The sequence below is a fragment of the Pseudopipra pipra genome, chromosome 23 (assembly GCF_036250125.1).
Source record: "Pseudopipra pipra isolate bDixPip1 chromosome 23, bDixPip1.hap1, whole genome shotgun sequence".
In the NCBI taxonomy this organism is placed as follows: Eukaryota; Metazoa; Chordata; class Aves; order Passeriformes; family Pipridae; genus Pseudopipra; species Pseudopipra pipra.
In genome coordinates, this window is record NC_087571.1 from 1,419,338 (window position 1) to 1,441,344 (window position 22,007).

The following is a 22,007-nucleotide window of genomic DNA, read 5'->3' on the forward strand; positions in this document are numbered from 1 at the left end:
CCCTTGTGCCCCTCCTCGGAGGCAGCAGGAGGGTCTGTGTCGAGCTGTGGCACCAGGACCCAACATATCTGCACATGTTTGCAGATGATCTGCCTGATTCTGGATCTCGTGAGCCCGAGAGGCTGAAAAAATGGGTCTGTGTTCTCCCCTCAGGCTTTGTAGCATCTAATAAATATAATATATTTATTAATCTAAACCCATTAATATATTTATTGATACAAACCCGTTGACATATTTATTAATCCAAACCCATTAACACCTGCAGGGTGGCTCCAATCTGAGGCAAAAGTCTTTTCCTGAGTGATGGGGAGAGTTGTCCAAGGCCACTGGCTCCTGGCACCTCCTCACAGACACTGCTTAGACCCACATGGGGGAAGATGCCCTCAGTGCCCAAATTAATGCCAGCAGGTGAGTGACCCCCATCCCCACCGTCCCCCAGATGAACACCCCGGGATCTGAGCTGCTCCTGGCTGGGGTATCCGAAATCAGAACATGGAATAACAAGCTGGAAATGCCACAGCTCCCAGGGCTGTCGAGCTCCAGAGGCGTAATGGAAAGTCAGCCTTTTTTTTCTAATGCGCTTCTGCTCTAATAACCACTTTTTTTTTCCTCCTCATTGCTTTTCATCTGAAAACACTGGTGTGCTGCACCAGCAGCAGCTGATCAAGACTTCACACGTCCTGCTCATTATCCCCTGTTTCACACCAGGGGAAACGAGAGGGATTTATGGCACCCAGTTCTGCAGAGCTCCCGCCCAAAGTGAGAGTGTGTGCTCCGGGAAAGCACAGCTGTGCCGGGCTGAGCCTGGCACGGGAGACACTTTACAGGGACACGTAAAACCTTTTATTAGCCCGACTGATCTCTCAGGAAGAGCAGGCAGGTTTGAGGGGCACAGCCCCCGGTTGTGTGCAGGCAGCTCCAGAGCTCCTCCAACCTCATCCCCGGCCTGGCTCCACCTCCACAAACCCCAGAGGTGCAGGAGTTGGACTCAGATCAGCTCCCTTGAGAAATCTCCAAGCTCCAACACTGCCAGAGTTCAAAACCCTGCCTATTTTGGGTCTCTGCTATACCAAAAATCTCCTTCATGTGGCTCTTGCCACTTTTCCCTGTATCCCAGTCCTTCCTTCCCTGCTGTGGAAACCCACCTTGCAGAAAGATTTTGGAGGGCAGGTGACAGAGGGAAAACCCAGTTTGGGTGCCAGAGGCCAAGGCATTGAGAGCAGTGAGAAAATGCTGAGGGTGGGAATTAGGGAGGAGTGGGAAGGCTCATGGGATCAGACTCCTGCAGGTTACACCGTGGGCACAAGGGTGCAAGTGGGCAAGAGGGGGATGCACAAGGCTGGAATCGTGTTCTTGGGCCTTCACTCGTTTTTCCACTTCCATTCCTGCCAATTCCCACCCAAAACACGCCCAGCCCTGTCCAAGACATACCCCAGACCCGTCTCCAGAATAAAGCAGGAACTGCCCTGTGGGATTTAGCTATTTCCCTCTTCTTCTCCCTTCCTCTCCTCTCCTCATGTATTAATTCCACTGAGGAACAGCCCCCCTGCCCCCCAAATTATTTATAACTGCATAAACCCTATCAATAAGATTTCTCTTGTTTTTCGAAAAAATAACAAAAAGGGTGGATCCCGCTGGTAATTTACAGTCGTTGCAGTAACCTGCTAATAATTTCTAGCAATTAAGCACAATAGTAATTCACTCATTTACTGAGTAATGTCTTGTCTTTATTTATGGGGGCTGTGCCAGAGTGTAAATATCTTACTCAGTGTGTTGGCTAATGAAAATTTAGTAAGAGGATTTTTTTTTTCAAATGTTTATTCATTTTAAGCTATTCTTAGCAATCACGTGTGAATAAGGAGTAATTGCTTGACTTTAGGATGGTAATTAGAAAGTACTAAGTCATTGTTTTCTCCTTTCGAGCGGATGGTTTGTTTAAGTGTTGCATCTGCTCTCGCAGCACTAATTCACCCTGCCAGCCCCTCATCCCGCGCCTCAGCGCCCGCGGCCGCATCCTGCTCTCTCCAGCCGGGAATTTTTCAGGATTGAGGCGCTGGCTCAGCCGCGGGGTCGCACAGAGGTGTCCAGTCGTGGCCGAAGCCTCCCTCGGATCTCAGCGGCGCCGGGAGCGGAGCGGGTCCATCAACCAGGGCGGGATTGGCACCTCTTCATCACAGCCGGATCCCGGGAAACAACTTCCAATAAAAGAATCCCATTACAAAGCAACCAGCTGTGAAATACTGTACCTGTGTCGCACCCCGCAAACCTGCAGCCTCTTCGCTCCCTGCCAGGGAGGTGGGAGCGTCTCCCGAGCGTGGAGACGGCGAAGGGAGAGGCAGGGAATTAAAGGGAAAATGGGAAGTGGGGTTTTTATATTCATGGGCAGGATTGCTCGCCTGGGGAGCCTCCCTGCGCCGGGGGATGCCCAGGGGGAATGGAAGGGAAAAGTCTTTTTTTTTTCCTAGAAGACACCCAAAGGAGCCAGAAAATACTCATCCAGTGAGAAAATACATGTCCGGGCACAAAACATTCATCCATCCAGAAAATCCGTGTCCCTTCCCAGCGTCAGCCACGGGACTGGCACATTCCAGCCTTGCCAAGCTCAACACCTGGAAGGATCTGGAATCGGCCCTCCCCTGGGGCTGCGTCTCGAACCACAGCCCAACCCAGAGGGAAAAGAGGCCAACTGATGGGAATTCGGGGTTAATCCGTGCCCTGCCTCGGTTCTCCTTTGCAAAGAGCTCCGGGATGTCCCAGGGAAGCACCAGACTCCCACACCAGGCGGGATTTGGGCACGGCAGGGTCGTTACAGCCGCCGGTGCTGGACACGAGCTCTAAAAGCACCGAGTGACTTTTAAGTGCTTCTCTGAGAGCATTTACAGGGCCCTGATTTACTGAGCGCTCGGAGCAGCCTGTTCTCCCTGGAAAACAGGGCTCGGGAAGCACTCAAGCATCCACGGTTACAAGCTTTGCACTGCTTTAATCTCTGCCTTTCTCAGCTTTCCTGTCTTTTTAATGGGGATAACGCGGCTCCCCTGGACACATTCCCAAGCATTCCCAGAGCAGCTGCTGGGCTGTCTGCACCCGCCTGCAATAAGGGCAGGAGCCCACGAAGCTCCTAGAAAAAGGGAAGGATGGTCCCTCCTTCCCTGTTCCATCCCGATGTGACAGCAAAGACGGGGAACACCCCAGTGCCTGCAGGTGCTGGGGACACCAAAAATCGAGAGAAAGCCATGGGTGCCATCCAAAAGGCATCTCGGGGAACAGGGTAAGAAATTGGGTGATGCAGATGCCCTGCAGGTCCATCCCATCCATGGGGTACAGAGGTTTCTGGGTGAGATGGGAACATAATCCATTCCTTACTGTACCTATATCCTACATCCCTGGAAGCCAAGGGAGGCAAAGGAAGAGCCAAAACACCCCTGAGAGGGTTTAGGAGTCTGAACCAGCTCCTTATCACCTTCAGCTGCCTTGGGTTACATCTCCCAGAGATCATTTTCACACCCCATCCCTCTCCAAGCATCCCTTTCCTCCCGCCCCATTCCCGGTGATTTTGCTTTGCTTGGAGCCGCGTTGTGGCCACGAAGAACCCGAAATCACCTCCCTGGGAGCTGAAAAGGCCGCAGAGTTTCTGTGTCTCTGAACAGTCAAAGCTTCACCCGGGATTTCCAAAACAGCCACCGGGGGAGGGCAAAGGAGGGGTCGCGGCCGGTGCTGCCTCCGAGATGTTTCCCCTCAGAATCGCCCGGGATTGCCCTCGGCAAACCAAAAACGCCCTTTCCACCCCTCCGGACACCCCCCTCGCTGGGGCAGGGGCTCGGCGGGTGCGAAGGAGCTGCTGCAAGAGGAAAAGGAGGATCCGGAGCACGTCGATAAATCCCCGCAGGGCTCCCGTCCAGCCGCCTGCTTCCCAGAGATAAAAGGGAAGCGGCGCTTCTCCGAGGCGCGGACACCGCGCTAATCTCCCGCCCCCGTGGCGTGGGGAGCACAGACAGGGCTGTCAGCATCCCAAAATGGTCCAGGGAAATCAGCCCCGAGCAGCCGCTGGAGGAAGGAGCAGCGACTCGTGTTTATTTAACGCGGGGAACTGGAAAGCGCTTTTTTTTCTTTTTTTTTTTCCATCTTGGAGTGGAAAATTAATCCTGCAGAAAGGCCCTGGGGTTTGGGTATATTATTTAGGTGCTTTGAGATCTATCCTAAGGTGTGATGCAGCTCTGACAGGTCCCACGATGGGAATGGAGGAGGGCAGGGAAGAGCCTGGCAAAAATTGCAGATGCTGGAGGAAAATCACTCGAGGGGCCAGAAAAAAGGGAGCTGTAATGACATACAAGGAGCTTCAGAGGGGGGAAATGCTGGGCAGGGAAAGAAAGGGAAGAGCCGCTGCAGGACGTTAGTGCCAGACACATTCAGATCAAAATTAGGCTGAAGTTTTAGCGGGGAGGATGATTAATCCTGGGAATAAATTATCAAGCAAAATGGGAAATGCTCCACCTCTTGATGTCTGTGCATAAAAACCAGGTGCCTTTCGGGAGGCTGAGCTTTAATCAAAGCCAGAGCTCTGGGCTCCCCAAAGCAGCCCCTCGGGGATGGCCTCTGGCTGCTGTTCCAGGCTGATGTTCCCCTTGGATCTCCTGAGCACCACCAGGACCGATAAAAGCTGACAGTCCATGGAAAATGATTGCTCCCCTCTGCCCCAGGAAAGGACTGACCCATCTGCCTTCCGAGATGGCTGGAGGCACGAAGGAATTGCCAGGTGCCAAACGGGTTTTTTTCTTCCAGTAATAAAAGAGAATTTAATTGTTGAGGCCAAGTTAAAGACCCCACCAAGGCCATTGTGGGCCCAGCAACACGACATAATGATGGCTTTTATTTTAACAATAAGTGCAGGGAAACATGCATTTCTATTTTTATTTCTGATTTTTCTTCCCCTCTAAACTTGGATGTGTTGTCTCCAACCTTATTCCCAGTTCCTGGCCTCTGTTATAACAATATCCCTTTATTTCTGGTGCAGGTCGGTGGCAACCTTGGGATGCTCAGAGCCCCCTTTCCGGGCAGTTTTGGGGTGCAATGCCACGGGGTGGGGGCGGCAGGTGAGTTGCTGTTTGTCCTTAATGACTTTCAGTTTAAATTACCTACAAAGTGTCCTAATTATTACCGAGGTTCCATTTTAACCCTCGGGGTGGGGGAGGAATACGGGACAGGTCGGCAGCTGCAGATTGTCTCTGCTGAAGTGGATGGAGGGGATGTAAAGCAGGAAAAGCCCAAGACAGGTGGAGAAAGAGGTGGAAAATCATCTTGTAGAGCCGATCATGCCCTCCCCTATCCCCTTGAGTCCCCAAATGGCACCAGAGCAGCAGGAATGAGCAGCGAGCCCTGTCCAGCATCCCAGCTCCATCCCACATCCAGGCGATTTAATGCTGGGGAGCACAAGAGCTGCTCCCAAATCATCATCGTCCCTCCAGATTAGGGGCTTCAGCACTTGTCACACCAAAGAAGTTAATATCATTTATCCAAGCGGCCGGTGTTTGAGTGTCATTTAGCAAATTTGGGATTTATCCCTCCCCTCCCCCGCACTCACAATCCACAGGGAGTAACAAACCAGGCAGGTGCTAACCCAGAAAATCAGCTCCCCCACCCCACAAATCGATTTGCTGTTTAACCCCAGCCAGCCAGGGAGGAAAAAAAATCCGATAAAACCGAGACAAGGTGGGGCTTTGCCTCCCCGGGCTCCATCTCGGGCAGAATTTGGAGCGTTCCCGATCAAAGGCAGCCCCGCAGGGACCGCTCTGCCAGCGCAGCGGGAGCCGCTTCCCGGCTCAGCTCAGGGACGGCTCCCCGGGGACCCCGAGGCAGCGCTTTGAGCAGAGCTTCCAACATCCTCCCCTGCCAAAACCCTGCCCGGTGCGAGCTTTTGCTCTGCCGCGCAGGAAACAGGAGGGATATTTTAGGACCGGTCTTGTTCTCCCGCTGCTTTTCTTCTTCTTCTTCTTGTCTCCTGCTGCTGCTTCACTGTTTTGATCTCTCTCTCCCTTCATGTCTGTCCTTTGGAGGTGAGATGCAGATCCCTGTTCTCCTGCTGTGCGTGTGTCCCGGTCCCCACAGCCGGGAGATGTGGCACCGTGGAACCTCCTCCCGGGGGCTTTGAAAGCTGTAAAATCTCCGGGATGCCTGAAGCAAAACGAGCCAAATATTCAGCACATCCCACCCTCCTCAGCACCCTCGGAATCCACCACCCATCCCCAAAATCTTTGGGCATAATTATTTACACAGTTGCTTCCAAGCAGTTTGCAAAGCGGTCACAGAGCCCAGTGCAAAGCCATGGAAGAGAGAGGGTAGGGTTGGAGGGGATATTGGGATTAAATCCTTCCCTGGGAGGGTGGGAGGCCCTGGCACAGGTTGCCCAGAGAAGCTGTGGCTGCCCCATCCCTGAAGTGTCCAAGGTCAGATTGGAGGGGCTTGGGACAACCTGGGCTAGTGAGAGGTGTCCCTGCCCATGGCAGGGGGGTGATACATGAAAGGCTTTAAATCCCTTCCAACCCAAACAATTCCAGGATTCTGTGATTATTGGGATGCAAGAATTTTGAGCTATGTTACGAACCCCAGGAGATAAATCCACATCAAAAAACTGCATCATTCCCATTCCCTTTGCCTGCCCCTCCCAGCTGAGCTCAGGACAGAGGCAGAGGGTGTGAGGCCCCATCCCGGTGCCAGGAGAATCCTCCAACCCAGCCCCAGGACGTCCTGAGCCACCAGCACAGCCCAGGTGCCCCCGGGTGTGGGGAGGCCTTCAAGGAGCAGCAATAAGATAATCCAGGGATCATTTAGGCTCCTCTGGAGGTGGAACACGCCTCTGGGAGATTCTCCTTGCTGCCATCCCTCCTGGACCAGATCTGAGGGCATCCCAAGTGACCAGGGGGTGAGGTGCAGTGCCTGCTGTCGGGGTTGCAGCACACTTTCCATCCCTGGGTTGCTAAAGCCAGCTCATGGTGTTCTGTCCATATTCCTTCCACCACATGTGCCTGTTTTCCCTGCTCTATCTCCCTGCCTGGAATTACCCAGCCAGGAGCAGGGCAGTGCAAAGCACTGGGGAGAAACTGAGGAAGCTGAGCTGGAATACACAGCTCCCACATCTCTTGGGTGTTGTTTGCCAGCCACCCAACCGCTGCCCCTCTTCCACCTTGGCTTTTCCAGGAGCTGGACAAATCCCTGGATAACACCCCCAGCCCCTGCCAGCGTGGATTCCCTACCTGGGGGGCTGGCAGTGAGTATCTCCACACACATATGGCATCCTGACTCCTCTGAGCACATTTTTAGGGCAAGATTCTCATCCCACTGCTCGCTCGACTGAAAATAGAAAGCTGAATTGGGGATGGAACGCGTGGCTGTTGGCTGGGGAAGCAGCAGGCAGTTAGAGAGGAGGGGCTGCCAGGAATATTTCAGACAAAGAAAAAGAAAGATAAGCAAGAAAAAAAGGATTTAAAAAAAAAAAAAGAAAAAAAAGAAAGAGGAGAAAAAGTTGTTTATTGGTTTTTTGACTTGGTAGGATGGTTTTGGAAAAGCTGATGCTTGGTAGGGAAAGGCAGAGAAAAGGGGGGATTTAGGACAGCAGTGGGGGATGGAAAGAGGTGTCACATCCATGTGGAATAAGAAGCAGCAGCTCTGGGGTTTTACCTTTGTAGATCATTCGAGGTTCATCCCATCTCCTCTCCGAGTCACATCTTGTACCTGGGCACCCCCAAAGTCCTGGCTTTGGTCCCTCAGAAGGGGGGATGTCCCTCTTTGGGGACATCTTTGCCCAGCTGGGGACCCACTGGAGAGGGTTATACATGAGTCACTACATCAGCTGAGCATCTAAAGGGTGTATTTAATACAAAATATGGAAATCCCCATTTGTGTGGGGGATTTCGTGGTATTTGCCAGTGTTTCAATGAAATTTATGGGAATTTTCCGCTGCCGCCAAAGGAACGTCTGCCAAGGAAACTCATTTACTTCTGAGCATTTCCTCCAAACTTGGCCCTTCTCACGCACTGGAAATGTGGGTTTAAAGTCTTTTCAGGGTAAAAGCAAAGCAAACAGCAAACTAGACCTTGCCAAAGGGCCCAGCCTGGGGTCTGGGGTGATCCAGCCCTGAGCAGAGATGTCCCTGGGAGTGAAGGTCACCCAACCCGCAGCTCAGGTGTCGTGATGTCATCCCAAATCTTGGAGCTCCTGGCACATTCCGGGGTCATTTGCACCCCCCCAAGCACATGGCTGGGCACAAGAGATCCCAAAGAACACCCTTTAATTTGCCATAATCCCAGTTTGGCTCCCAGGCTCATCAAAGCCAGGGCTGGGTCAGGCTTTTCTTCAGGCAGCGAAGAAAAGAGCCGAGGAAGGGGAAAGAAATCCTCTGCAAAAAGCCATTTGTCCCCTCGGCTTTCTTCTGGCTGCAGAGCCGGAGCAGCTTGTAGCTCCAGAGAACTTTTAATAGAAATCTTCAGAATGAAATGGGCTACAGCTGTTTGCCTTGATAAATATATTTTATGCTCCATGCCTGAGCCGCCATCTGTTTGCTGAGCCGAGCATTTCTCCTCGGCAGCGGCTCCCGAGAAGCCATCAAAGGGAATAGCAGGAGATGGGTTTCCTTGCAGGTACGGGGGGAGAGGGGAAGTGGCCCGTGCAATGGAGTTGTTCTGGGGGCTTAATGTGCCAAAGTGTGACAGGAACAAGAGGCAGGACGGCGGGTGGGCTGGGAGTGGGGGGAGCTGGGCTTCTCTGGGCAATCCAGGCTTGCTGCTGGGGTTATCCCCGGGGAAATGCTCTGGGGAGCACCCAGGGCAAGGCTCAGGCTCTCCAAGGGATTTAGAGGTTGGGAGGTGCAACAGCCTAGGAGGGGATGCAGAAGTTTTGGTGCTTAATGAGCATTAAAATGCTCCACACCTGGGAGTGCTTATATATATATATATACACATACACACACATACACATACATATATATATATACACACCTATACATGAAGATATAGGGAACAAATTCTTGGCTGGGAGGGTGGGGAGGCCCTGGCACAGGTTGCCCAGAGAAGCTGTGGCTGCCCCATCCCTGGAAGTGTCCAAGGCCAGGTTGGAATAATATGGTTGAATAAAAGGAGTGGTCGGACTTCAGCTCCTTCCCTCACCTCTCTCCATTCCCCCACGGGAAAAATCTCCTCCAGCCAAAAATATTTGAAGAACCACCCCCACAAACCCCTGCACTGGTGTAAAAGCACCACGAGCATCATGTCTGCAGCTGTTTTCCTGCTGCCCTCCCAGCATCATTTCTCCTGCAGGCACATCCAACTCTCCCTGCTTTAGAGGGACACACCGAGACCCCGCGGGGAAATCATTCCAGAGGGATGTACAACCTCTCATGTACAACTTCTCATGTACAACCTCTCATGTACAACCTCTCATGTACAACTTCTCATGTACAACCTCTCATGTACAACCTCTCAGCAACGGAAAAGCCACCACCACAGGACAAGGGGGAATGGGTTCACACTGAAAGAGAGTAGGTTGAGGTGAGATATTAGGGGGAAAATTCTTCCCTGTGAGGCTGGTGAGGCCCTGGCACAGGTTGCCCAGAGAAGCTGTGGCTTCTCCATCCCTGGAAGTGTCCAAGGCCAGGCTGGACTTAGAGCAACACGGTCCAGTGGAAGGGGTGGAACAAAATGAGGTTTAAGGTCCCTTCCAACGCAAACCCTGCTAGGATTCGATGTGCTTTGCCCACCACGGGATGGAAACATTCCCAGGAATCATCTCAACCTGTGTTAACCATCAAGCTTTGCCCCTTTTATCAGGTAGCCCTACAGCTCTTTAAGATGAGCTGAACAATAGCAAGATATGAATGCCAAGGCTGCATTAGCTCGGGTAACTTTGCTTCATCTCTGCTAATTTGTGCCTTCACTCTCCAGATAATGTTCATAAATTGCTAAAGCAGTATTTTAATATTAACATAAGCTACAGTCTCTGTGACATCTGGAGCTAAGTCATAGAAACATGGAATTGTTAAGCTTGGAAAGGCCTTTAAGACCAAGACCAACCGTCAAGTCAAGGGGATTCACTTAAACCACATGATTTGGGATTACCCATCCCTGGGAGTGTCCAAGACCAGGCTGGACGGGGCTTGGAGCAACCTGGGCTGGTGGAAGGTGTCCCTGCCCATGGCAGGGAGTTGGAACTACATGACCTTCCAGGTCCCCTTGCAACCCAAACCATTCCATGATTTTGGCTCTTTGGGCTCGTGGTTAAACCCTTGCCTTGTTGCTCCTGTAAACCCTTTCCCATCAGAGAGAAGGGGTTTGCTTTCCTGTTTCTCCTGCTCTCCTCCTCACACCAGCCATGGCACCACTACACTTAGCCTAGGTATGTAATAGCTGGTTGTCACTGCCACTCCATGCCTAGGTGACAGGTGCCCTGGCCAAAACACAGCTTATTATTATGATTATTGCTCTCATGGCTGTGATTATCAGATTATTTCATATTGCCTCTGAGGTCAGGGCTGCAGGAGGTGCTTTAGGGAAAGGGAGCCCTGTATCCAGGGGGACTGTAATCAGGGAGCTGGGCAGGCAGGCAGGCAGAGCTGAGGTGCCCTGGCTGGGCAGGAGAAGGGCACCAGGAGGTCAGGTTTAATTGGGTTGTGCCCATTTCTGTCTGAAGTCGACACCACCCTCGGGGGAGGTTGGCAGGAAGACGTGGGTGTGAGCACTGTCTGCCAGGGGAGATGCCATGGGTGACTCGGGGACGTGGGCCTGGAGGACCCCAGGAGTCACACTGAAGGGCAGTTATGGTCTCTTTATTATATTTATTGCTGGAAAACAGTGTCCTTCCCTCAGCCTGGGCTCTGGGTTGTCTCTGTGCTGCACAGCCAGGACGGGCCACCCCACCTCAGGGAGGGAAAGCGCTGCCAGCCCAGCCCACCAGAGAGGATCCCCCTGGGGGAAAATCCCCCTTTCCTGCTGGGCTCTGGAAGGTGGGATGCTATTCCTTCTCCCTGTGGATTTTGGGTCAAAATCTCCACACCTTGCCCAGGATGGCTCCATGGCTCATGGGCACAGGGACAGCCCTGAGTGGGGCTGGGTGGAGGGAGCCACAGTGGGACATGGTGTCCCCCCTCGATGTTCCCAGTGCCCAGCAGGCCATGGGGAGCAGAGCAGCTGCTCCATCTGTCCATGGCCATGCCCTCAGCATTCCCACCCTCAGCATTCCCACCCCACCCTCCAGCCACCCTGTCCCGAGCCAGGCTGGTCCCTGCTTTGGGGTGACCGTGGGCTGGTAGAAGAGAGGACTTCAAAGGCAGCCTTGGATCAGTGTCCTCAGCAGGGCTCTGACCAAAGCCCATGGGAAAAGTCTCCCAGCACCACCTGGATCAGGCCCTACCCTGATCTGTGCCTTTCCTTTGCTGTGTCTGTGAAACGCTCCTTTTGTCCAGAATCTTTCTCCCTCTCTCCACTCCTCCTATTCTTCCACTCCTATTCCTCCAGCACTTTAAAATTCAAGGGGATTCAATACAATGCAGGAGGTTCTATATTTTATTTTTTTTTTTTGTATTTTCCTCCTCCTCCCTCATCTCCCTCCTCTTTCATTCAAAGTGTCTCCAAGCCCTTTGCTGGGGCAGATGAAGGCTGAGCTGAGTCCTTTTGCAGAGCTGGGCATCCTGGCAGTTCAGAAAATGCCATGGAGCAGAGAGCAGGGAAGGAAGGAGGCTGTTCCAGGCTCTTCACAGCTCCCAAACCAGGCTGGAAAAAGCTGGAGTACTGTGGGAAAGAAGCCTCTTCCCTTTAGCACTGCCCAACACCCAGATCTCGAATCCCCCCTCTGCCTGCACCTCCTCGACCCCTCCCTGCCTCAACTCGCCAGTTCACCCCAAAAACTGGGGCTAAAAGGGATGATTTGATCACTCAGGATCCCATATGTGGGTCCCCACCTGTGGACCACCCCAGGATCTCAGTGTCACCCACCCACACGCCAAGCCTTGACCTCCTGGGAGCCTCTGGCTGGATTTGGGAGCTTTTCTGTCAGGTCACACTTATTCCTGTGAGTGATTCCTTTCAGCAGCGCCAGGCACTGAATCATTGGTCTGTGATCCTGTAAAATTAACATGCCCTGCTATAAATAACCCTCTCTAATGGCCTGTCATTCCGTGGCTTTCGGAAAGGCTCAGCTCATGTGAGTGAAAGTTTTAATGACCGTAATTGGAATTAGATGAAACCCATCAATGCTGGGCTTTCTCTGACCCGTGCTAGGACAGAGACTGTCACGCCTCAGGGAAAAATCAGCCCCCCTGGGACATGCCAGGCCCGTCTTTCTCCAGGAAAATGCTCTGGAAGTGCAGGCAGTGGCTGTGCCAGGAGTGCACTCAGGGTTTTTGGGGTTTTCCTTTTCCCGTTCCATCCCGTGGGGTTACAGTGGGATGTGACGGAGCTCGTGGGTCTGGGATGCACCAACAGCCAGGGATGTGCTGTGGGGTCATCAGGACCAAACTTTTAGCTCTGACAGGTTGATATTTAGGAGGAAAACCAGCTGTTGTGGCTCCAGGTAAAACAGAGGCTTCATTCTGCGTTTGGGCCCAGCAAAGGGAGCACCAGCCCCTCCCACGAGGGCTTTGCCTTCCCCCAAATTCCCAGGGCTGTGTTTCGGCTGCTGCCATTCCAGGATCTTGGCTCAGATGGGATTCTTTGCTCCCAGCTCAGTGTTTTGTTGTCTTGTTTCCTCTCCTCCCATCCAGCCCCCAAGGCCCCCGGGGCTGCCAATCCCACGAGTCCCCCCCAGCCCCCACGGAACCCCCGGGAATGGGATAACGAGTCCCCCCGGGCCCCCCACGTGCTGCCTGCACACAACAAAGCAGCTCCTCTCCCGGGCTCCAGGGTGGCACCGGGCAAATTAGGAGATGCCAAAGCACCCCTGAAGTGCTGCTTCGCCCTCCCCACCTCGGGATGTGCAAAGACGCTGCTGACGAGGTGGCTGGGAAGGGGGGGATCACTGCCGGCTTTGGGTTTGTTCCTGAGGGCCAGAGAGGAGGAGAAGACAAGAAAATTGACTTTTTTTTGGTCCTAATAGGCCCCAGGCATTTCCAGGCATGCAGAGACACCCGGAGCGACGCTTGGCTCTCATTACCCGGGGAAGGAGGCTGAAGGCACAGCAGGGAGGCACAGGGGGAGAGGGGAGGGATTGCTGCACGACTTCTGCAGCAAAAAGACCTGGAAAACATTCACTAAATCCCTCAGAAAGGCACTTCGTGTGTTATTGGGGAAACTGAGGCACGGGAAGCTTCGGCTTCCTGTCCCACAGCCTGAAAGTGTGGGCAGGGGGGAGGCTCTGGGGGAGCAGAGCTTTGCAGCCTGGTCCTAAAAGCTTGAGACCTAAGAGGAAACACAAGTTGTATAAAATATTTTACCTGCAGGTAAAATAAAGGGTTGGTTTGGTGTGTGGTCCCAGAAAAACGAGCAACAGCACCTTCTGTGAGGTGTTTGGGTCATCCAGGAGGGAGAGGAGCAAGATGAAGATGGATCTGTTCAGCCATCAGCTTCAATCCATCTTTTCCTGCTCTTCTCCACATTCCTCTTCCCTTTATTCACTGTTTATAAATCTTTCCAGCTTGTGGGAATGAAATTCAGATTTTTGTGTATTAACTAATTCAGGAGATAGATGGTTTAGGGTGAGGGTTTTTTTCCCTATGAAACTTTTTCTGCCAAGCAATTTACTTTTTATGACAAAAATTTTTACTCCACTCGGGTGGTTTAAATAGTTTGAAACTTGCTATTAACGTTTCTCACGGAAAAGATCAGATGTTAAAGAGAGGGCAGATGTTTCCAAAAGCCACATAGAAACACAAAACCTGAAAATAGAAAAAATAGAAGTAGCTGAGAGCTATCAGAGTGAACAGTCTGGTTGGTCTGCAACAAACCACCATTTGAATTTAGCAGTTGCAGAAGAATTTTAAAGGGATTGTTAACACTCGCCATCAAAGACAATGTTTTTATTTCAAAATTGCCAGCAAACCCAAAAAATTTCATTTTCCTCTCCCTCTCTTTGTAAGGGAATATTCACTGGGGTATTTGATAGCTGTAATTTACTCTTCAAGCCGTGTAATTATCCACCTCAATCAAAAGGCATCATTTCTATCTCTGCTCGAAGAATAAACTGATTCCGCTGCAAAACAAACGCCTTTGCCTGGGTTTGAGCAGATCCCAGGCACAGGCTGGAATTTTTGCAGCCAACTTTCGCTTCCAGAAACGCTCGAGCTCGTCACGGGCCCTGAAAGCTTTCGGGGAATAAAGAGAGGGAAGCTGGGGCTGGATATTCACTCCCAGCTCCCGCCCATCGCCCTGGGACAGCACCCGAGAGCCGCGAGGGAGGAGGGCAGGAGGGAGGAGGGCAGGAGGGAGGAGGGCAGGAGGGAGGGTGGCAGGAGGGAGGAGGGCAGGGAGGGAGGGTGGGAGGGGGGAAGGAGGGCAGGAGGGAGGGTGGCAGGGAGGGAGGGTGGCAGGAGGGAGGGTGGCAGGGAGGGAGGAGGGCAGGGAGGGAGGAGGGCAGGGAGGGAGGATGGCAGCATGTGTTGCTGGCTGGTTTTCCCCTTATTCTGCAGATTTTGGGGATTCAGGGCACGGCAGGAGGGGAAGGAGCTGCAGGGTTACCCAGAGGTTTTCCTTTTGACCCCTGAAAGCACCAAAAGCGGTGCAGAACTGTCATTTTTTTCTCAGTAATGTTTTTTTTTCCTATGACCCTTCTCTCCAACGAAGAAAAACCATTTCCCAAGGAGATCAGGAACTGGGAATCTCCAGCGTCCCATTTCCCTCCCCTCTGCTGGGCTTGGAGTTATCTTTCATCTGCCTGGGTGTAAAACCCAGCTCAGGCTCATTTTAAAGCCTCTGCTCCCCTCGGTTTAAATGTTAGGCTGTAGCTCTGGCTTAGGCAGGAGCAGCGTGACCCGGGCTCAGCATTTCCCGGGGGGATTATCCACAACCAGCCTCGGGACACTCCCGAGTTACAACCTGTAAAACTGCCAGAAGGAAAAGCAGGAAATTGCCCTGTAAAACCCACAAGGACTTTTGGCTTTTTGCTTTATTTTGCTGGAGCTCTAAAATCCAAGGCCGGCTCTGGAGCCTGCGCAGTCCTGGCCTTGCTCCTGCCACACTTGGGAGGCAGAACTTTTCTTCCCCTCTCTCTCCTTAGCATAACAATCCCTTGTTAACATAATAAGATTAATTCTTGTGCTGCAATCAGGAAGCCACACTTTCTGCAAGCCCTAAATAATATCATTCCTCTGCCACGTCTATAAAGGAGCAGGTTTACTTTTTTTTTCTTCACTTTGCATTAAAAAAAAAACAAAAAGGAAATCTTGTAATCTTGAGATAAATATAGCGGTGTGGAAGCTTCCCATTCTCCCCCAATCTGATTGCAGTGGCAGCAAAAGGACATGGGCCTAATTAAAGTGACAATCAAGCAAAAATGGGACTCATTGTTTTTATACAAATGCTCCATTTAACCCTTTACAGCTCGTTTATGATTTTCTACATCGAACCAGTTTTTATTTCCTTCCGCAAAAAAGCCCAAGGTGGGTTTCACAGGGAGCCTGTGGGATGAAAAATCCCCTCAAATGACATTAAAAGCTGGTTCTGAGGACGTGTCCAGCAGCCTCATCACATCCTTCCCATCGCGTTTCCCTGCAGCCAGTTCCTCTCTTGCGGCCACGGGAGGAGCTGTGGAGCTCCTGCCTTCCCTCCAAGGTCCCTGTTGCGCTGGAAAGTTTTGTGGGACCAGGAAAAAGTCAGGATCAGAGGGTAGTTCTTAGCAAGCACTGAAGGAGTCCAGTGTTTGTCGTGTTCAGACACACAAATAACACCCCAGTGCAGAGTTTTAATGGTTTTTTAGTGCCCAGATCTCAGGGGTGGGGGATGGAGAGGGAAATCCAGCCCCAGTTCTCCTGTAGCATCAGCAAGACAGAGAAACAATTCCCAAACACACCTGGGCACATGTGGGCAGTGACACAGGAGCTGAGAATGTTGCAGGTTGGCTGGTGCTCCCTGGACCTGTTCACACCCAGTTGTTCTCTCACGGGGACAATTCTCTCTTGACCCCAGCAAACCCCTCGTGGGGCTTCCCCCCAGGGTTTGGGAGCCACCCCCCTTCACTGCCGTGGTGCCCCATAAATGCCAAGCTCCAGAGCCGGGCTGAGGCACATCCAGCCCATCTGGGCACAAAACTGCAGCAGGTCCAGCAGGGCTGTTTGACCTCGAGTGGCAGCACCCGCTGACAGGAGAGCAGAGAACCAGCTGAGTGCAAACACTGCATTCAAATAGCTCTGCATTAGAAGACCTGTGTGAAAGGAGGCATCAAAGCATCCAGGGAATGGGGGGGGACTTGGCCACCTTTGCCCCCTGGAGCCACGGCAGGAGCTGTGATGGGCCCTGGCTGTGAGCACTGGGCAGGGTGGGGGGAAACCACGGGAGGAATCCATGGATCTCAGAATATCCTGAGTGGGAAGGGACTCTCAAGGATCAAGTCCATCCCCTGGCCCTGCACAGACACCCCAACAATCCCACCCTGTCCCTCAGAGCGTTGTCCAAACCCTCCTGGAGCTCTGGCAGCCTTGGGGCTGTGCCCACTGCCCTGGGGAGCCTGGGCAGTGCCCAACCAGCCTCTGGGGGAAGAACCTTTGCCTGAGATCCAACCTGAGCCTGCCCTGACACAGCTCCAGCCATTCCCTGGCTGCTGTCCCTGCTCACCCAGAGCAGAGCTGGAGCTGCCCCTCGGGAGGAGCTGCAGCCCCTGCTGAGTCTCCCCCCAGTCTCCTCCAGGCTGAAGTGCCAAGTGCCCTCAGCCCCTTCTCCTATGGTCTCTCCAGACCCTTCACCATCTTTGTGCCCCTCCTTTGGACTCTCTCCAGCAGCTTCAGATCTTTCTTATCTTGTGTTGCCCAAACTGCCCCAGTATTGCAGGTGAGGCCACCCCAGGTCAGAGCAGAGGGACAGTCCCCTCCCTCACCTGGCCGTGCCTGATGCCCCCCAGGACTCTGGGCTGCCAGGGCACTGCTGACTCCGTCCCACGTTCAATGTGCCCTCACTCAGGACCTCCAGGTCCCTTTGCCCCATCCCAGGCAGGGGCAGGGGGGATTTGGTGAGGACCCTGTGTTAACCAGGCACTGTTCCAGCCCCGAGGGCATCACTCAGCACTGGTGGTGCAGGCAGAGAGGTGTCTGCTCCCTGACACCTGCCTTCAGCCTTCCCAGAGGCTGCTCCCACCGGCTCCCCTAAGGCAAAGGGGGTGCCAGGTTGGCATAGAAAGCCAAACCATCCCCACCTGAACCCAAAATGTCACCAGAGCGCTTTTATTTTTTGGTTTTGACCCTCAAAGCTTCTTTCTCCCCTCGCCATGGCTGTTCCCAGGCCCTGCCCATCTCTGCCCAGATTGCTCCCAGACCTGCTGTCCAAGAGCTTTATCAAGTGCCACAGGCTGAGGGGTTTTGGCAGCTGTCCATGGAGCTGGGAGAGAAAGGAGACAAGGAGAAAGAGAGCCCAGGCCCTCCCCCTGATCTGCTTCCCCGGCCTGGCTGGGGCTGCTTTCAAAGGGGATCCGGTGGGAGGGGTGGAAAGGGACTGGCATTTTTGGCTGGGGTGGCACTGGGAAGCGAGGCAGAGTGAGAGCTGGGACACTCCCATCCCCCTCGAGTCCCAGGCAGAGGAGCTGGTGGGACTGGGGGATTTTGGAAGGCAGCTGCCTTTACTCCTGCAAGGAAAAGCAGTGGCAGCCGTGCCAAGCCGGGGCCAAAGGAAAAAGTGTCCCTGTGTTTCCTGAGAGAGCATCCCAGGAAGGTGGTGAGCACCTGGGAGATCAACCTCCTGCCCCAACACCCCTGCTTTGCTGGTGGGAAGAACAGGGTTCTGAATATCTCCCCAAAACCTCAGAATGGCTTCAGTGCATCCTGCCATCTCCAAGGACATCCCTTGGCTTCTCCAGGAGACCTCCCGGCCCCAGAGCTGCAGTGAGGCCCCACAGAGCTGGATTACATAGAGGGTCACTCCTATCCCTGGGAGGGACAACTGCTCCTTCCTCCATCCCATTATCCAAACAAATTGCTTTCCAATGAGGAGACAGCTCATGCTTTGAAGCCTTTGTGTCACCAGCAGGTGAGGAAGGTGAGCAGATCCCTCAGAGGGGGAGGCACTGGGGGCTGTGTTTCCCCAAGCTCCGCAGCAGGAGCAGGGAAAACCTCCGAGTGCCAGCTCCGTGGTTTTACAGCAGGACCCTGCACAGCTTTCACTTGTCATGTGCATTTCTAAACGACAGGGAAAAGGTTTTATGAACCAGGGAAACGTGTGATTATTTTCCTCTCTCTCTCTCCCTTCCAGGTGCTTGGCTTAGCGTTGTAATACCCCAGGAATGAAATCCATCTGAGTTGCTGTTGTCCCGCTGCTTAAAACTCCATTTTCTGTCAATATTGCTTCATTTTGATCAAGCTGCTTACATGTTTTATATTATTCTCTATTTTTTCCTCCCTTCCATTTTGCTGCAGCCTTTCAGAACATTTTGTTTCTTGCACTTCCCTGTAAATACTTCTCAGTCAATAGCCTGGAAGTAAGAGAGTCAAAGGCACGAGGAAAGTCTGGGCTTTCATTGCTGTGGTGTTTCATGTCTAATGCACTTGTCAACGTGGAATATGAAAAAAAAAAGGGAAAAAAGAAGAGGATTGTACCTGGTTTAACCCTGCTGAGGTTCAGAGGGAAGGGAGGGGTTTAGCAGCTGCTTTTCCCACCTCCCAAAATTGCTTTTTGCCACATGGGGCAGGTGTGCAACCCCAAATTCCACGGGGAGACACGGATATGGTCCCGCTAAAGCCAAGCTCCGGGGGCAGGGGGATGCACAGGGACCCAGGGGGAGGTTCCCACCTGCAGCCCCGGCCCGGCGCCGGGGGCGGATCCGCTCGGCACCGGCTGAAGTTCCTCCCCAAAGGCCGTCTCACCCAGCGCCGTGATTTTCTCAGCTCTTTAATTGCAATGATTCATTTCCTTCCACAAAGCAGAGCAGATTTAAATGAGATATCCGAGAGGAGCATCTAATAATCAGTTTGCACTCGAGTTGGTCTCCTGGAATTGAGCAGGTGGAGGGAAGCTGCTCTTGCAGGACGATGCTCAGGCTGCAGCAAAGCCAAAATTATGTCAGAAACCTGATTTTTTTTTCCCATGCCTGGTCCTCTAAATCAAATTTGACTACCAATGTAGTCGAAACCACAGAGGTAATCAGTTAATAAAACTTTGCACTTACATGCTACTTCCACTCAAGGATTTAAAGCCCTTTGCAAAGGTCAGTGTTGCAATGATGAGAATTTTCCAGCTGAAATGTTTTCACTGGGAAGGAGAAGGGGGGGGGGAGGGAAGAAAAAAAAAAGAGAAAAATATTCTCGACTGCTGGAAGTTCCAAATTCTACAGGTTTTAAGGCAGGCAAAGAATAATATTTTTTGTGAAAGGAAGAGAAGAAATTGCCATGCAAATGTTAATGGTGTTTTGAAGCTTCACAGGAAAGCCTGACTCGTGTAGCAGCCTTAATATACATTAGTACCCCTAGTCTGCAAGCAAACAACATTTTGCAGAATAAACTGAAACACAACAGGGAGAGCCTGGGAATTATTTAGAAATCTAATTCCCACTGAAATCAGGCAGGGAGCATTTTATTCCACGCGCATTTTAAATCAGCGCCGCTGCCGGGAAAAATACACCACCTGTAACGTGCCTGGCAGGGCAGGCAGGAAACATCACCGGGGTCGGAGCCACTGCCAAAACCCCGCCGAGGGCTGGGGTGGAAGGATGTGCTGCTGGAAAATACGCCCCGGCAGTGCCACCGGCCCTTAGCCAGGAAAAACGGGGGATGGGGCAGTTCCGAGGATTCAGCCCCACCTTGGCACCTTTTTCTTGCAGGTACACAAGCAGGCAGGGATGAGCAAACCTGCATCCCCTGGACAAAAATCAAATCAGCTTTATTTCCTTAGGGATGCCAGCTAAAAATAATAATAAAAGCTCTTTATTTCCAGGGTGACTCCACTCCTCCGCTGAGAGCAGAGCCTGCGTGCGCTGCTTGGGTTTCAATCAATAAAACTCAGCTCATCGCTGCTCCTAAGCCAGGTTTAACCCACCTGGCATCACTTTAGCTTGTTAGCACAAGTGTCTTTTGGAAAGTTATCCTTTTTTTTTTAGCTGAACCAGGGCTGGTAGCCGTAGTTCAGTAGCCACGTGTAGCTGTGGCCCCGCCGAGGCAAACAGGAGCCCCCAAAGCAGCAGGAAGAGCTGTGCAGCCTTTTTTTTTAAGTTCACCTTTCAGTAATTAGAGTCCACAGCTGTAATTACTTTCTAATTTTGGTTTAATAATTGAGCTCAGCCATCCCCACATGCCCCCTAGACTCGGTGATGAGGGAGGCTCTGGCCTCCATGGGCACCAGAAGTGTGGTGGTAAGCAATGATTTCATTGCTTTATTTTGATTTTTGGACACCTCTGCTCTGCCCCCAAACTCTCACTGGGTAAAAAGGAAATTAAAGAAAGAAAGAAAACACCTACAAAGGATAAAAATGGTGATTGAAGGGGAGAAAAGGCCCTTTTGCCCCTTGCCCTCTCAAGGGATGCCTCAGCCCTGCAAAATGGCAGCGGGAAGCATTTGCAGAGGGTCCCCCCACCAAACCTTTATTTTGGGTTTTTTTATGGTTTGTGTGCGTTTTTTTTCACTCCCAGCTCCAATGTGGGATTTTATGGAGGTGTGAGGAGCCACTGCCCCCCTCCTGGGGAAAACGAGGGTGTCTTCTAGAGCCCCCCATCTCCAGCTCCCTCTGGATTTGTGTGAAGGTGCAACTTGTACCGGGGGAGGCACGTTATTTTTTACTCCCCCCACCTTTTCCCGAGATTTTGGGGATGTTCAGGGTACTTCAGGGTAAGGCTCTGGCTGCCAGCCCCCTCCCCGGGAAAGCACGGGGTGCCCCGGAGGCAGGTGGGGAGTGGTCCAGGGGTGCCGTGGTTGAGGGGCAGCACCCCCTCCAAATTTAGAGATGGGGGGGCGTTAAAGCCACGCAAGTGTTTGAGCTCCTGCTTTATGTGCCCCCTCGGGGTGGGGGCAGCACCAGGAGGGGGGAAAGGGGAAGCATCCCTTCCTTCCCTGCAACCGAGGCAGGAGCAGCTCCGACCCCCCATCCCACCTTGACCCCCTCCACCCCCTCTGGCCGCGCACCAACCTTTGGGGGGGTCGGGAAGGGGGGGTTGTACAAATCCTCCCCCACCCCGCGGGCTGAGCCATCGCCGTCCCCCGGCTGCGCGCAAGTTACTCCCCCTTCCCCGGCACTTTCCCTCCCTCCCCTTTCCCCCCCCGCTCTCCAAAAGCCGGGCTGCGCCGCCGAGGCTCCGCCAGTGAAGGCAGCGCTGCCGGGGGAGGGAGGGAGGAGCTGGGGGGCGGCGATGGAGCCGGAGCCGGGCGAGCGGAGCCGGCGGGCGGCGGCCTGAAGCCCCCGCCGGCAGCGGCAGCGGAGCCCCCCGACCCCCGGCGCCGAGCCCACCCTGAGGAATGAGCGCTTTCCAGGCAGACCTCCTCCTCCTCCTCCTCGCCTGCTTCCTGCTCAGCCACGGTAGGAGCCGGCGCCGCGCCGGAGTTTCCGACGGGAGCCCGGGGGTCCCCCCGGGTCGGGGGGTCGTGGTGGGGTGCGGGGGCCGCGCGTGGTTTTGGCGAGGGGAGGCGGGTGGGGGCAGACGGGGAGGATTGCAGAGTTTTTCGTGCATCTCCGGGCGAGGCGGCTTTACCTTTTTTTCTCAAAAAAAAAAAAAAAAAAAAAAAAGGCAAAATCTTTAGCATGCAAATGCGCGCTGCTGCTTCGGCTCCGGTAATGAGGTGGTGTTGGCGTGTAAACACGGCTGTGCTGAGCAACGGCCCCCCCAGACGCCCCCTCGCCCCCCGGTGCTTCCCCCGGTGCGGGGGGCGATGGATGCTCCGTGTCGGCGGCAGCGGAGGAGCCGCTCGGAC

The 22,007-nt window shown here is 53.2% G+C and overlaps 1 protein-coding gene across 4 annotated transcripts in view; it reads left to right on the plus strand.

Moving 5' to 3' along the window:
* The first annotated feature begins 21,419 nt into the window (after positions 1–21,419).
* KIRREL3 (kirre like nephrin family adhesion molecule 3) overlaps positions 21,420–22,007 on the plus strand; it is a 362,894-nt gene continuing 362,306 nt past the window's right edge. For all 4 annotated transcript variants that reach the window (XM_064634483.1, XM_064634484.1, XM_064634485.1 and 1 more), the window contains exon 1: positions 21,420–21,615. In XM_064634483.1, the coding sequence (XP_064490553.1) occupies positions 21,555–21,615 (61 nt within the window). In that variant the 5' untranslated portion in view covers positions 21,420–21,554. The remainder of the gene's footprint in view (positions 21,616–22,007) is intronic.